Here is a 16,814-nt window from a genome sequence, read left to right on the forward strand (position 1 = left end):
TAAAATTCATTATTCTTGTGCGTGTTATTTGCTCCGTGATTGCCCATCCAGGCCTATCAATGAGCCGTTTAAGAATTTGCGAAAAGCATGAAATAAACTGAGCGGAATTTTAAAGGATTTTGTGGTCGGTGCTCTTTGTATCCAGCATCCGAAAGAAAGGAAATGTGGTGGAAGAGTATTGAAGTGATTTAATACGAGGCAGTTTGACTCCTCCTGCCTCCTACACGGATCCCTCTGCAAAACGGGCTCACCTGTTTCAAAAGGAGCCATCGCTCGGGCTCGAGCGTTCTATTTCAAATCCGGAAGGAATCTTGACAAAGGAGTCCCCCAACGAAGCCAGGAAAACAGGAGCGGACAGCTGACATCCCGTTGAATACACAGGTAAGCGGGGGACGTGCCGGAAGGCACAACTAACGCGTTACCAGTTTGTATGGGTGTCAGTTAGCCCTAGATCTTGTAACTTCGTGTTGGGTGCAGAGATATCCAAGCTGTTTAAATTCGAGGCTTAACTGTCACACAGTGCGAGACGAACTCTCTCTAAGCCGAAAGCACACAGCTACCGCAGTAATTTAAAGCAATATTCGCACACAGGGAACATGGTAACCGACACGCTGAAAGAATGGGAGGAGGCAGCAGCAGCGATGTTTAATGATGACATGGCCCCACCAAAAGACTCAGTCACCCAAAAATCACCAGCATTAACCAAAAATGCGAACTTTAGGGATAAATGCAAACAGTTGGAAAAGATGATGAGAACTGAACAAAAACGCTGGTGGGAAGCCTAATCATTACAACGCTACATTGACGTGGGGCGGGTTCCCAGAGGTCTAAGAATACTTATTGCCCCAGTTATGAAACACCGGACCGTGAGATGATGCGGGAGTGGGCAGAAACAAATTTAGATTCATCGCGTAAATTATTATTCATTTTTGTCAAATATGCTGAAAGAGACTGTATAAAATTGGCTGAGGACATTGACAACCTCAATAAAGAATTGGAACGAATGGAGGGACAGGATGAAATTGAAAAACTCAAAATAGACATGAAAAAAAGACTGAAAAAGGAGGAAGACATAATTAGGGAACGAAAAGCGTTCAAATTCCACCGGGACCGGTGCGATTATGAACAAGGCAAAATTTTCACTTTCGCAAGAAAATTTGAGGCATTGAAGGCTGACAAAACAGGTACTATTGAAAGTCAACAACATGGGGCGGGAACAAATAATGCGCAACCTGATTTAACCTCTGCATCTGAATTAAGTTCAGCCGTAGAAAGTGGGTCTGAATCTGAATTCTGCACAAAAGCTAAACAACCAACAACACGCAGACTTTCACTTACGGAGGAAGTGGATTTTTTATGTCGAACGCCTCCAATCGCTCAGACCAAGAAAACAACAAGCGAATCCAAAGCGAGGCGAAACAATAAACGAAGGGAGAGAAGGAAAGCAAACAGACGAAAAAACAAACAAAAGGCTACCAAGACGTCAGCAGAAGAAATTCTGGAAAAAATAGGGGCCATTGACCCAACGACTACAAGTGATAAGACTGATCAATTTAACTGATGTAGTCCTCAACACTGCTGAAAAACTATTACTTGCTTTGGGTCTATCCTTCTGCCCTGAAAGTTCATTCAACTATGCCAAATCACGTGTGGATATATACAAGAGTGTTAGAAAACTTAAGCTCCTAAAATATCATGCGCAATCCAAAAATATGGAAAAAAATGCTGGAACAGAGACCAAGACCAACAACCAGCCCACTGAAATTGTTCCCCTTAAACCTACCCAAAATGAATTCTGCAATTTGGTGGACACCCTATATGACTTAATTCACGAAGATGATGATTTAGATGACAATACTATTGGCGAAACAATGATAACCAACACTAAACTATGTCAGACACCTTTCAAGCCACTATCCAAATTTTATCCACTCATGATAAAGGATACCATAGACAGTTTCCAAGAACAAGTCATTAAAGACTTAAAACAACTAAATAAAGTTACACTCAAAGAAAAAAACAAGACTGTCAAAAACAAAAAAGAGCTCCAATATCATCAACTAATGACGAAAATAAAAAACAATAAGGAAGTTGTCATTATAAATGCGGATAAAGGCGGCAACGTCGTGCTGTGGAAAAGAGAGGATTATTTGCCAGAAGCCATGCGCCAACTCAATGACAAAACATGCTATGGAAATAGCAACAAATTGATTTTCAGTTCAATACAAACGGCGTTCAAAATAAAGCTGATGGGGTGGTGTGACACTGGACAGCTAACCTCTGACGAATACAAATATCTATGGAATGCCAATCCAACTATCCCCATCATGTATTTCATCCCTAAAGTACACAAGTATGAAAAAAAACCTCCAGGCAGACCAATTATATCGGCAAGGAACAGTATTTTTGAAAACACCTCAATCTATGTTGACTTCTTCCTACAGGAACATGTTCGGAAACTAGCCTCCTACATCAAAGACACAGGGGATTTCTTGGCCAAAATAGCAAATTTTTCCTGGCAGAATGACTATTTATTGATCACTCTGGATGTGGCCTCGTTATATACGTCAATCAAGCATAGGGATGGTTTACGAGCTCTACAATATTATCTGTTGAAAAGAGGGACTCAATATGCTGACCATACTAAAATGTTAGTTAACATGGTAGAAATGTGTTTGTTGAATAACATTTTCATGTTCCAAAATACCATGTTTCAACAATTGCAGGGAGTAGCCATGGGAGCAGGCTTTTCCCCCAGCTATGCCTGCCTACACATGGGCTGGTGGGAGGAGCTGGTTCTCAAGAACAAACATTTGGAAACCCTAGAAACCCACGTAAAATGTTGGTGGAGATTTATTGATGACCTTTTCTTGGTATGGCAGGGCACTGAGAAGGCAGCATTAAAATTTATTGAAGCTATCAACATCAATGATCTTAATCTCAGTTTCACCGCCAACATTAGTAAAACCAATGTGGTATTTTTAGATGTAGAGCTCATTGTTAATAAGGATAAATTAGACACCAGACTACATAGGAAACCTACGGCAGGGAATGCCATCCTTCATGCAAAAAGTGCACACCCAAAACACTTAGTGCAAAGCATTCCATATGGGGAACTACTGCGCATTAAACGCATCTGCAGTAATGACAAAGATTTTGAATTAGCACAATTGGAATGCTTAACCAGATTTAGAGAACGAGGGTACAGTAAAACATGTTTAGTCAAAGCATTAAATAAAAGTGATCTGAAAACAAGGGAAAATCTGTTAAAACCTAAAGTGCAAGTAACTGAGCCAGGCATACCACCCAGTAAATTCAGATTTATTTTGGAATATAAATCAGCACGAGTCATCAGTACGTAAGATCATTAACAAAAACTGGTATCTGATTAAACAGGATCCAATAATAGGCGAATCAGTTTCTAAGAAACCATCCATAACATACAGGAAAAATACTTCAATGAAGGATACCTTGGTGGACAATGACCCCTGTGGCCTTACAGCTAAGGGGTCATGGTTAGCTCAAAGAATCGGATTTTACAAATGTAAAACATGTAAGGCTTGTCAGTTTGGAGTGACTACCACCGAATATTCAACTCCTTTCGGTGGACCAAATAGACAAATCAATAAGGCCTTAAATTGCAAAACCGAATAGGTGATATATTTATTGGAATGTCCTTGCAGACTGAGATATATCGGCAGTACCATCTTGCAAGGACATAAGCGAATACTTCAACACATACGGGCCATCAAAAATCATGACCAGGCTTATCCTGTGGCACGTCATTTTCATGAGCATCATGACGGTGATCCAAAGGATCTTAAATATTTCCTATTGGATTCTGTCCCCAGAAACAAGCGAGGAGGTAATAGGGAAAGGACCCTCCGTATCTTGGAAATGAATTACATTCTAAACCTAGATACCAAACAACCCAATGGTTTAAACAGTTCTGAAGAATTACATGCCAGTTTGTAACAGTAACTATGATCCACCAGCATAAGTACCAAATGAATGATAAGAAGTACATTTTGTAATTTTTAAAGCAAGATCACAATAATAAACACAAAGAAAAACCGCGATTGCCTCGAAAATTACCATGAATTGCAAGACTAATCAGCCTACCGAAATCTTCCTTTTCATGTAAACCTTTTTAAATCACTTTTTTTATACTAATTTTAGGCACTTAGCACCTTTTTTACAAGCACTTAATTTTGCACATCAATGAGGGAAGAGTATAAAATATAAACAAATAATGAAATTAAAAAAAAAAATGTTTTAGTAAGTGAAGACACAAGATATCATTTTGAGTTCAGTTTCAAAATTGTTGGTGAGATTACCAACTTATCGAATAAACAATATTCTTCAGTTTACCAGTATTGGTAGTCTGATATATGTAAATGATTAAAACCCAAGAATTAAAATTTGACCAGCCTATACTCTACATAAACACTATTTCAATAAGAAAGAGAGCATTTGGGCAGTTCAAACGGTTTTGGATTTACCCTTTTATATAAATGTTATGCATTTATTTATTTATTAAGTCTTATTAAATGATGCAATGTATTTAATTAACATATATGATATTGTTTTTACTACCTTTATGGCTGTATTTAAACAGGAATTGTTTAGGATTTGTACATAATTATTTATTTAAATATTTATTTATTTAATTGCAAATTTGTACACAATGACTTGCACCTTAAAAGTAGCCATAGGATCAACTTTGAAACTGAGTTTGAATTACCCAAGTCTAAAAACGTACGACAACGAATATCAGTCCTATGTTGATGACTTCTACTTGTTTTTAAATGTTGGTATGAATATCTTAAAGAAATTGAATCAGGTGGTGTTCACACACAAAGCACAACCACAAACAAATAAAGTTAAGGGATTATCTCGCAAAAAAAGTACAAAAAAATGAAGGAGGGGAGGAAAAAAGTTTTAAAAAGTGTGTAACCTATAAAAAGCATTCCTATTTGTAAATGCGCGTCATGTGATCAAGTCCCCAGGGAGGGACGAAACGCGTAATGGCTGCCGTTCCTGTTTGCGAAAAGCATGAAATAAACTGAGCGGAATTTTAAAGGATTTTGTGGTCTGTGCTCTTTGTATCCAGCATCCGAAAGAAAGGAAATGTGGTGGAAGAGTATTGAAGTGATATATATATTACCTACTGGCCGTCGCCAGTAGGTAGTTATAGTTAGGACCCCTTTTCCATAGGAAATCCGCAACATTCTATTTTGAATAACTTTGGCGCCGGTCGATGGATCCTCGCGAATTTCTCAAAATAGGTGGGGCGCTACGCTCCGCTCCTACCCTGAAAGTCTCGGGGGGATTCGTCAAGCGGGGGCTGAGATAAAAGGGGGGTCCCAAAACGCGTTTTTCCCATGCATTTTTCCATAGGACCTTTAGACAGAGCTACAGCCCGAACGGCTGAACAGAATTACTAGAAATTTGGCAGAGAGGTAGTCCCTAGGTCAAGGAAGTGCCTTTTGTAGGTTTGGTGTAAATCTGTTCAGTAGATTCTGAGAAAATAGCCTTTAAATCAATATATATATCTGAGCCCGCTTACGGTACGCTTACCGTACGCTTACCGTACGCGTACGGTGGCGTGCGCGAGCGCGATTCTGATTGGCTCTTAGATCTTAGTAAACATTCGAATCGGCCGAAACCAGGAAGCGGCGTCCGCCATTTTGTCTCTCGCACTGAGTGTTATTTATCAAACATGATGCCCAAAAACATGTTACGGGGCTGTTTTGACAACTCCCTCCCACATAGTCATGTTGAGGGAGTCCCCAAACATCCCCCAAGAGCAAAAACGGTTTTATTTTTTTTTCGGCAATTTCGCCGATTACGCTTACCGTACGCTTACCGTACGCGTACGAGAAAAAATTAAAAAAAAAAAAATCCACACGTTCTCCACCCCGTGTGCAAATGGTGGCCGAAGGCCACCATTAGTGCATGGCTTAATAGAGCACAGCATTTCCCAAAAAAATTTCAACAGATTACCTATCACAAGGAAGCGCATAATATGTCCTCCATGTGCGCACGGTGCGCGAAGCGCATTGTGCGTACATGGCCCATCTAGCGTAACGTGGGCACGGCACTAACTGCGTAAAGTGGGTGCGCGGTGCGCTTCGCGCACCGCGTGCTCACTGTGCACGCACGGTGCGCGAAGCGCACCGTGCGCGCACGGAACGAACTGCGTTAAGTGGGCGCGCACGCCACGAATGGCGTAAAGTAACTTAGCATTTAAAAAACCGTACAAATTCACTGAAAAAACCATAGGTTTCACACATGTTATAGTTAGCGGAAATTTTACTGATAAAAAAACCAATGAAATTGCCCCGTTATAGTTAGTGCTGGCAACTATAACTCACGCGACCGCAATCTTCTGCTGATGACATATGTGTCTTTATGAAAAAAAAATATTTGTAATATATGTATAGCTAAAAATGTATGGAAGAAGACATGGGCAAATAAGTGTCTAAATACAGTATTAGAATCAGCAGAGGATTGCGGTCGCGTGAGTTATAGTTGCCAGCACTAACTATAACGGGGCAATTTCATTGGTTTTTTATCAGTAAAATTTCCGCTAACTATAACATGTGTGAAACCTATGGTTTTTTCAGTGAATATATATATACATACACACACACATACATACACTGTTAGACCTGGCACCTTGGGGTGAGTCTCCCTTCCACTTTTTGTCGCTGTGCCTCATGTGTTTTTATGGTGTTGGCCGCTCAGAGCACTGTGCCACTGCCAACCAGTGCCACAGTGCAGGTGCTCCTTATTGTAAAATGTATATGTTGCTTGGATTCCATGATTGGCTTATTTGGTTTACTGTCAGACCCCAGTAAAGTGCACCAGGAGTGCCAGGGCTTGTAAATACAAATGCTGCTGGTGGGCTTGCAGCACTGGTTGTGCCACCCACAGAAGCGGCCTGGTAAAATGTCTCTAGGGTCTGCCATTGCAGAACCTGCGTGCAGTCTGGTACTGTCATGCTGACTGGGCAAGTGCACACACTTGCCAGTCCCTAAACCTTCCCTTAACTTCATATCAGTCACCCCTATGGTAGGCCCAAGGACAGGGTGCATTGTAAGCATAAGGTAGGACAAGCCCTGATGTGTGTGGCATGTCCTAATAGTGAATTACAGCCATTTTCGTTTTTCACTATTGCAAGGCTACCTGCTCCCATAGGCCAGAATGGGCTGTTAAGATTGTTACATCCTATGATCTTAACATGCCTAGGGAACATGGTAGAAAATCGAGTTTAGTATGCCTGAACTCAGAATAATAAGGTACATCTTTTAGTAAGGTTTATTTCAATATTCTGCGTTTGCAAATGCCACTTTTAGAAAGTTGGCCTTTGCTTGTCTAACCATTCCAGCCCGCCTCTGTGTGATGTGTATCTGCTGTCTGGTTTGTGTGCGTGACAGGGCTGGGGAAACCCAGATGGGCAGGGCTAGGTAGCCTGGTGGTGAATAGGAAGATTGACAGATAGATGGGTGGGAGGAGTACACCTGGACTCTGAATAGGGATGTGCTCTGCCACCACAATGCTGGCTCCACCCCCTGTGGAGCGTCTGATGGCTCTGCCCTGCACTCTGAAAGAAACAGCCTGCCTCACAACAACAAAGTGCTCAAGAACTGGTTTGGACTGGGCAAAGGCCCCTCAACCCCAGAGGAACAAAGGAATTAGGGGTATAAGTATTGGGACCCTGCTCCCAAGAAATTAGATCCTGCTTAAACAAGAAGAACCTCTGCCAGAGGAGAAGGAACCGGGAAAGCTGTAAGGAGGAGTACTGTCCCTGACCTGGGGGATTGGCCTGCAGTGGTTGCCTTGCTGCTGAAGGAGAGGAGAAAGACTGGGAAAGACTTTTTATTCAACTTGTGCTTAAAGATCTCCAAGGGCTTGTGCTGAGCTTGCCCCCTGAACGAAGTCCCAGGACCAGTGGACTTCACCTCCAGCTCCCCAGAGTCTTTTTGAAGTGCATGCTGCTGTTGTTGGGCCTTCTGAGGGACTGCATGTCACAAGGAGCTGGAAGCGCGACTCAAGAAGGAGAAGCGTGCCGCCGTCGGAGCCGCTGTCGTCGCATCTCGCAAAGGGTGTCGCCGCTGCAGCATCGCATCGAGCGGAAGCGTCTCGCATCATTCCGGAAGTCTCGCAACGACGAAGAAGCGTGTCGCCATCGCAGCTGACGCATTGCACCGCATCAAGAAAAGCGCCTCGCATTCACGGAGTAGCGTGCCGCCGTCGGAGCTGTTGTCGTCGCATCGCGTAAAGGGGTGACGCCGCTGCAGCCTCGCATCGAGCGGAAGCGTATCGAAAACGTCGGAGAAGAGTGCCGCAGCCAAGGCCGCTGTCGTCGCATCGCGTAAAGGGGTGACGCCGCTGTAGCTGACGCATCGAGTCGAGCCTTCTCGCAACCTCGGAGAAGCGTAACGCATCTGGAAGATCTTCACGTCTTTATTTCTTTGCACCAAAAACTTCATCGCATCAGCATCGTTGCAACACTTTCGTTGCCCTGCGTGTCGCATCTAAGGTACATTGACTTAAAAGTGTCGCATTTAAGAACTTAAGAGAACTAAGTAATCTTCTACCAACTAAAGTAACCGTATTGTGTATTTTTGTCGTTTAATGGTCTTGTGGTAACTCTATATAAAGAATCCTTATTTTTATAATACCTGTGTGGTGTCCATTTGTAGTGTTGTCACTTGGTTACTGTATGTGTTCACAAATGCTTAACCTATAACGCTCTGAGATAAGCCTTGGCTGCTCGCGCCAAGCTACCTACAGGGTGAGCAGGGGTTATTTTAGGAGTGTAACCCCTTACCCTGACTAGAGGAAATGTTCCCTGCTTGTCACAAGTACCTACCTGTGCCAACCAGAGAACCCGGATTCTAACATACACAATATATGTATTTATTTCTAAACACACCCTACTAGTCTCTTTATGAGGCTAGAGTTCCAAACACATAAGTTACACTTCAAATAGTACACTAAAATAGCACAAATACACGTCAGGCCCTAGGGGCGAGCCAAACCATATACTAAAATAGTGGTATAAGAACCACGACTTAACTAGACACAAGGCCTAGAACCTGTAGAAACGCTAGGACCCCAAGGAACCACCCAAGGTAGTGACACAGGGAACCCACGGGGACCGTGTGCAGTGTGAGAACACAGCCGCGAGCTCCCGTTAGCTTCTATGGGGAAAGTCGCGGTTAGATTTTTAAAGATTAGGGACACTTAGAAAACAACTAGGACCAAACCCTTTTGGACTTTGGAAGTTCTAGGGTCAAGACCCCCGGGAGCACTGGAGTACTCGAGTTACCTCGCCCAGGGAAGCCGGGTGCATAGGTGTCAAATGGTGTCGGGTTGTGTCGTCGATTTTAACGGGAACTGGTGAAGAAGTGCTGCTGCCGGGCAGATGCGAAGTGTCCGAAGACATCCAAGCCTGGATCGAAGTCGAGAAGAACGTGAAAACAGAGGGGACAGAGTCTGGGCCACTAGCCAGTGACCAGGGGCGCGATAGGCGAATGCCCACCGAAGTCAGGTGATTTTAGGTGAAGAAGGTGAAGCTCGACTCTTCAGCCACGAGGACCAGGAGGCATCGAGGACAACCAGGAGCTGGATTTGAGCTGTCCCACGAAGGATGTCGAGTGCTGCAGCTTCGGTTCCCGGATTGGACGCAACAAGCCTTGGCAACAGCAACCCACGCAGAAAGGAGAAAGATGCTTCGGTGCAGACCAACAAGGTCTGAGCGACTTACCACGCGGTGGGGAGTCAGGGCGCATCTGGAGCAACCAGGGAAGCCCAAGGAAAATCAGAGTTACCTTCACAGGGACCCACCAGTCGACGGACCAGGGATCGCGAAGGAGCCTCGAGCTGAAATGCAAGAAGCGGGCTCACGGAACACTCATGGAGTGTAAGCCCACAATCTTCGGTGCAGATGGTGCTCGGGGCGTGGGCTACAAGTAACCCAAAGCACGACTTTGAGAGAAGTCGGGAAGTCAATGCACTTGCAAATGTGCACGGTGACCAGGAGTTCCAGTTCCACGTTACTCACGAGGGCTGCGGGTCTCAGCTTTGCTGGGGACTCGGGTCGGCCTCTGAAATGTCTGGAAATCCTCTTCTTGGGCTGCAGATACTTCGGAGTCCGGCGGGAGCTTCGGAGATGCAGACCGGCAAAAAGCTTCTTGGTGCCTGCCAAGCAGGGGAGTCACTCCTTGACCCCAAAGGAGATTTCTTCAGTCCTCTAGTCTTGAGTAGAGCGTCGAAGTTCCAGGATTCAGCTTCAGAGTTTCATCCAGGGATATCTAAAGTCCTGTTGCCAGGGGTTCCTTCCTTATATCTAAGGAAGGGGATGGACTAACTCTAGGGACCCACCTATGGGAGGGTTTGGAAAGAGGGGTGGCTACACCCATTTCCTTTGCCCAGTTTCACACCAGAGCAGGGGCTGGAAGCTCCTGAACCGGTTTGAGCTGGACTATGCACAGGGACACCAAAGGTGCCCCCAGTGCAGGACTTCAAACCACTCCGAGAGTGCTCCCACCCAGCCCCAATACACATCAGCCTGTCTGGGAGGTGGTTACACCTCCCTATGACAGGAAATCTATTGTCCAGGCCTCCCCTGCCAGAGTTTTGGTCAGAAGCAGGAGGCCAGACCCGTGTCTGTGGCTGCAGCATCCATTTTGTGATGCCAGGGCTCAATTAAGTTGGTACCGGGTATACCGGTGCTGTCATGTCTCTCCCTCTAGAAGGGTGGGATCATACTCCCACACCAGTTACTGGTGTGGGGGTATGATTCCAAGGTGTTTGACACCAAACACAACATGTTTTCGTGGAGCCAATCCAAAGTTAGCATTTACCATTTGGTTATAAAGCACTTAAGAGTATATGGTCAGGCTGCACCACTGACTACCCCGGAGAAGAGATTCCGAATGCTGCAGAGGGGCTCAGCTCATGCCTGGGCACCCTCTCACATATAACCAAACACCCTGCCTTTAGGATTGATAAGGCCTGCCATAGGGGTGACTGATAGGTTTCTATGTGCAGTGATAGGTGAGGTATAGTGAACCTATCCCTTAATAAGGGGTGCATGCACCACCTTACCCAGGCTGCAGTAGCAGACCTGTGGTGTCATTTTGGAGGGCTTTCCAGGGATGGCATGCTTCAGCCCCTGGTACGCCTCTGGGGTACCTATGCCCTGGGTACATAGTATACCTTATACTAGGGACTCACAAGTGTACCCCCGAATCCAATCTGGAGTGTACCTAAAGTACATGGAATCAATTTATAAGAGAAAGCAGATAGGCGGGGGACCTGAATAGCAGGTTCCCAGCCAAACTAAGTCAAAAACCACCAGGAAAAAAATGGGGGCAACCATGTAGTCAGATTCCACCTTCCTACACACGTCTCGAAACCATTTTTACAACATCTATCTCTCTGGAAGAGATATATAGAGGCTGTGCTATGTATATGGTCGGGCCTGGAGAATCAACTTCGGTCAGGAACGCAGGCAACTTCTCACATAAATACAAGGAAAAAACATTTGAGCCTCACCGTCAATCGTGAAATTGTAGACCGCGTGCTGCCAGCCCCTCTCACCACACATCACGCTGCACTGGACATACCCGACGGCTTCTGCACTGGGAATCTGCAAGCTGTGGTTACCAGACAGAAACTGGGAGGCTGGCACATTGTTCTCATTGTGGGACCAAACTACAGCGACAGCTTTTCCAGTGAAGTGGCAGTGCAGGGACACATTATTTTCAGACTGTGTAGCTACAACCGAAACGTTGCAGACAGGATCTGCAAGAAAACAGACCATATTTAAAAGATAGAAATTCAATAGCTCAATAACAAATACGAGTCATGTTCGGAAGATCTTAAAGTTCCATTGAGCTGCCAAGATCAGATTTATATTCTAGAAAATTGAATGACACCAAGAAATGTTGGTGCAATTAATGAATAAAATCAGCCAAAGACTCCAAGATTCACTTTAGTTATAGTATTAAATAATACATTTTGGATGTACAAAAGTGTAAATCGAATATTTTTCACACAAAAAAGAACCTCACTTGCAATCCAGGTATATTCGTGGCATGCAGGCAAACAAACCTACTCGTTTTGATGGTGAAACCGTCAAACCGAATCCTAATCTATTAAATATTGGGTAAACGACAGCAGGATCCAGGGCGATCTTCACACGAATTGTGTATACATCAGGAGCATTCCAAGGTCTATGCCAGTGTAATCTACATAAATCAGTTAACACGCTATTCTCTAGCCTAAGTTGAGAACCTTTAACAAGTAATAAAAAAATTGACTTGCAGAGAGGTAAAACCTAAGATAAAGTAAACTTTTGAGAGTGTAGACCACAGCAAGAGACCAGAACACTGGCATATTGCAATGCTTTAGAGTGTTTTCACCAGTGCTTAATTTGTATTAAAAAAAAAGAAATTTGCCTGGGCTCTCGCCAGGAGGCTATTGCAGCTTGCTCCACACATTGCCCTGGTTAGTGCTGCCAATGATAGTAAGAACACAACTACTAACCATCACACTCCTACAAGTGTAATAATTTAAACTATTCCAGGCCCCCATAGCTATAAGAATGACTTGGGGAGGCAGGTAATAGCCATTTTTATTGTAGATTTAATTGCTAATTAACTGTTGTCATCTATAGATTAGTCAGAGAGAGACACCTTGTGGCAGACGGTCACAAACGCCAGTGTTGACAATTAAGTGCTGGTGGCGAACACTGGAAACCACTGGCTCAAATTAAACACTGGTTTTAACGCTATTCTCTCCAGCTTCATTTTTCTTGGAACTACAAGGCTGTGGTTGATTAGCAATCTAAAATAGATCAAAATCGAATTTTTGGGCTCAAAGTTTGACCGCTATGAAGGCAATTCTCGGTTATCTAATCCGCTCAGACATCTATTGTAGTCCTCTTTTGCAACATTAATCTAAGGTCGATTGCCTGATTATATGAAGGAGCTTAAGAACAGTCAAAAAACTTTACCTTATCGGAGGAAGAGACCATCTGCTAATCACACGCTGGCATTAGCTGCTTTGGACAGTGATGGCTATGAAACTATTCTCACAGGCAATGTCTGACCACTGTAAACTTTTTGGAACGCAACGAGGCCCTCTTCCATACTTAGCGGTCACAGGTAATCCCTTCCGTTTGTTTCCAAAGACTGGTATCTCTTAACGTGTTCATTTGGTAGATCAGTACATGTTGTGTTCTACGGGGGATCATAGGTGTCATTCTCCGGTCTACCTGTGCTGTTTGTTCCCAGTCTGTTGTCCCTCTTTTCTAGGTGAGCAGGTGCAATGTACTCTGCTGTGCACTTTATTTAGGCATACTATGTACTTTATTTTAAGTGCATCATTTCAAGATCTGTTTACTTAAGTGCACATGCAAATAGATGGTGCTGATTAGTTAAAATCCTCCGTTATGTTGCCAACCTCAAGGATGCCTAATGCTTGTCTGTTTATTTGTTCAACTGCTTAACAGGTGGTGCCGGTTAGTTAAAAGCTTCTGGTTCTTGCGGACCTTAGGGTGTCTGATGCTCATCTAATTATTTGTTCAACTGCCCTGACAGGTGGTAATTAGGCAAGCTTCCTGTTGACCTCAAGGTCTTCTGGTATGCTTGCTTGTAGTGTGTTATGTTTACTTGTAAAGTGCACTATCCCCCAGGAGGGTATCGTGGCATTGCTTTATTCAGCTGCCCTGAGTAAAGGCCTCCATTCCCTGGCTCAGTTTCCTGCCAGATTGTCAAAGACAGCTTTCTAATTGACAGGAAACACTACCTTATCTTCAGGAAGGTTCCTGTGTTTAATGTTTGTTTACTGAACCTTCAATTTCCAGCCCCATTCTCCACTGGAGACAGCCTTCGAAATTAACAGGAAACACTCGACTATCTTCTAAGAGGCTTTGGATAAACAAATGTATAAGGAAAATGCTACTTACCAGTATGCATCTGTTCTTGGCATGTAGAGCTGCAGAATATCATACTTTTGCATAGATCGCCATCTGGTGTTGGGCTAGGATGATTGCAGTTTGTTGTTGTCTTGGAAGAAGTCTTTGTAGTCACGAGATAGGTGACTGCTACCTTGGACGATAGTGCGCAGGGGCATAGACTCCATCCTTAGATTGTTTTTCGCCATGATGGGAAATGATAGAGTTTGGTAGAAACAGAAAAGATGTCCATGTGAGTGTATCTAAGTAAGATAACACTGGAACAGATATAGGATTTGTTCCCAGAACCACTTTGTTACGATGTATTTGTAAGAATGGTTCTTGTATGGTTAAAGCCTGGATCTCACTTACTCTCCCGAGAGAGGTGATTGCAACAAGGAAAGCTACTTTCCATGTGAGGAACAGCAGTTCGCATTTGTGCAGAGGTTCAAATGGAGGACCCATGAGCCTAGTAAGGACAATGTTTAAATTCCACACCTGAGAGGGTGGTCTTGTGGGAGGAATTATTCTTTTAAGGCCTTCCATTAACGCTTTGATAGCGGGTACCCTAAACAATGACAGATGTTGTCTGGTTTGCAGTTAAGCGGCAAGGGCAGCAAGATGTAATCGTATAGATGTGTATGCTAGATTACATCTTTGTAGATGCAGCAAGTAGCAAATAATGTTCCGAATTGACACATCTAGTGGGTCAATTTTGTTGTTATTGCAGTAAATGACAAATCGTTTCCATTTGGATGCATAGCAAGCTCTAGTAGTAGGGCGTCTGGCTTCTTTAATAATGTTCATACAGTCTGGTTGGAGGTTGAGGTAACCGAACTCTAGGACTTCAGGAGCCAGATTGCTAGATTCAGTTGGTTTGGATCTGGATGCTGCATTTCTCCATGGTTCTGCGTAAGCAGGTTTGGGGAGAGCAGTAGTGGGTGTGGAACTATTGAGAGTTCCAGAAGTGTTGTGAACCATGGTTGCCGGGCCCATGTTGGAGCAACTAGAATCATCTTGAGAGACTGTTTGAGCTTTTGTACTACTAGCGGAATGAGTGGGAGTGGCGAAAAGCGTATGCAAATCTGCCTGAACAGTTTATCCATATCGCATTGCCCTTGGACAACAGATGTGGAAACCTGGCAGCGAAGGTTGGGCATTTGGCGTCTGCGGGTGTGGCGTACAGATCTATGTCTGGGTGGCCCCACATTTTGAAAAATGGTTGAAGAACTTGAGGATGAAGTTCCCATTTGTGTATCTGCTGTGTCTGACGACTTAGCAGATCCGCAATTTGATTGTGTACTCCTGGAAGATGTTCTGCCAAAAGATATGTTTTGTGGAGTGGCCCATCGCCATATGCTTTGCGCCAGTAGAGAAAGTTGCAAAGAATGTGTTCTTCCATGTTTTTGTATATAATACATTGCTATCATATTGTCCGTGCAGACGAGGACAGACTTGTTGATGAGATGTAGTTGGAAGGATTTTAATGCTAGAAAATTGCCAGTAATTCTAGGTGATTGATGTGGAGCTCTTTTTGTTGAGTAGTCCACCTGCCCTGAATTGTGTGGTTTAGGAGATGGGCTGCCCAGCCGGTGAGTGATGCGTCCACTGTTAGCACTATTTGTGGAACTGGGTCTAGGAACGGATGCCCTTTGGGAAGGTTTTGTGTGTTCCACCATTGCAGAGAGCGATGTGTGTGGCTGTCCACCAACACCAGATCTGAAAGCTGACCTTGAGCCTGGTTCCACTGATGTGCTAAGCATTCCTGTAAAGGGCGTAACTGAAGTCTTGAATGACGTACAGTGAAAATGCAAGAATCCATCATTCCTATGAGCTGCATAAACACTCGAGCTGGTAGGGAGTGTTGGGGTTGGAATTTTGTGATGAGGGTTTGCATACTGGCTATCCTGGCCGGATTGGGGTATACAAGAGCTTTGGAAGCGTCTATTGTGGCCGCTAGATACTGATGTAGGCAGGAGGGCGGTAGATGGGACTTGGTGAGGTTTATTGTGAACCCCAGGTTGTGGATCAGCTGAATTGTTTTATAAGTGTGGTGAACACAGTGGCTGTGTGACTTGGCATTTATGAGCCAGTCGTCCAGGTATGGAGACACATGAATCTGTTGTCTGGTCAAGTGTGCGGCTACTACCGCAAGACATTTTGTGAAGACCCTGGGTGCTGTGGTTACTCCGAATGGGAGAACCTTGAATTGATAGTGTTGGCTATCCACTGCGAACCTTAGATATTTCCTGTGAGCAGGGTGTATAGGAATATGGAAGTAGGCGTCCTTGAGATCTAAAGTGGCAAGGAAGTCACCCTGTTGAAGTAGTGGAAGGATTTGTTGAAGAGTGATAATGTGAAAGTGATCTGCCTGTATGTAGAAATTGAGAGGTCTGAGGTCCAGTATTGGCCTGAGAGTACTGTCCTTTTTGGGGATTAGAAAGTACAGGAAGTAAACCCCTGTCCCTTGATGCTGTAGGGGAACTGGTTCTATTACATGCGTTTAAAGCAGTGAGAGAACTTCCCGTTTAAGGAGCGTTAGATGTTCTGTGGACATGGGACGCTGTTTGGGCTGTATGTTGGGGGGAGTTGCGATAAGTTCCAGGCAGTAAACATACTGGATAATTTGTCTCACCCACTTGTCTGTAGTGATGGAGTTCCAGACATGTAAGAAATGTGGGACATATTATCAAGCACGGCGTAAAAATTATCGCCGCTTTAGCGGTAGAAAACTGCCGCTAAAGCGGCGATAATGGGCTTGATAATATGCCGTAGAGAATTCCCATAGAAGCCCATGTTCACACCAGAACATGGGCTTCTATGAGAATTCTAAAGGGCA

At 44.2% G+C, this 16,814-nt stretch overlaps 1 protein-coding gene across 1 annotated transcript in view; it reads right to left on the bottom strand.

The window, feature by feature from the left end:
* The window catches only part of LOC146863424 (uncharacterized), a 177,348-nt gene that overhangs the window by 59,589 nt on the left and 100,945 nt on the right, over positions 1-16,814 (bottom strand). Inside the window, exon 3 of the mRNA XM_085642850.1 lies at positions 11,572-11,820. Coding sequence (XP_085498976.1) covers positions 11,572-11,820 — 249 coding nt within the window. The remainder of the gene's footprint in view (positions 1-11,571; positions 11,821-16,814) is intronic.

This window comes from Triturus cristatus, chromosome 2_2 (genome assembly GCF_964204655.1).
Source record: "Triturus cristatus chromosome 2_2, aTriCri1.1, whole genome shotgun sequence".
Taxonomy (NCBI): Eukaryota; Metazoa; Chordata; class Amphibia; order Caudata; family Salamandridae; genus Triturus; species Triturus cristatus.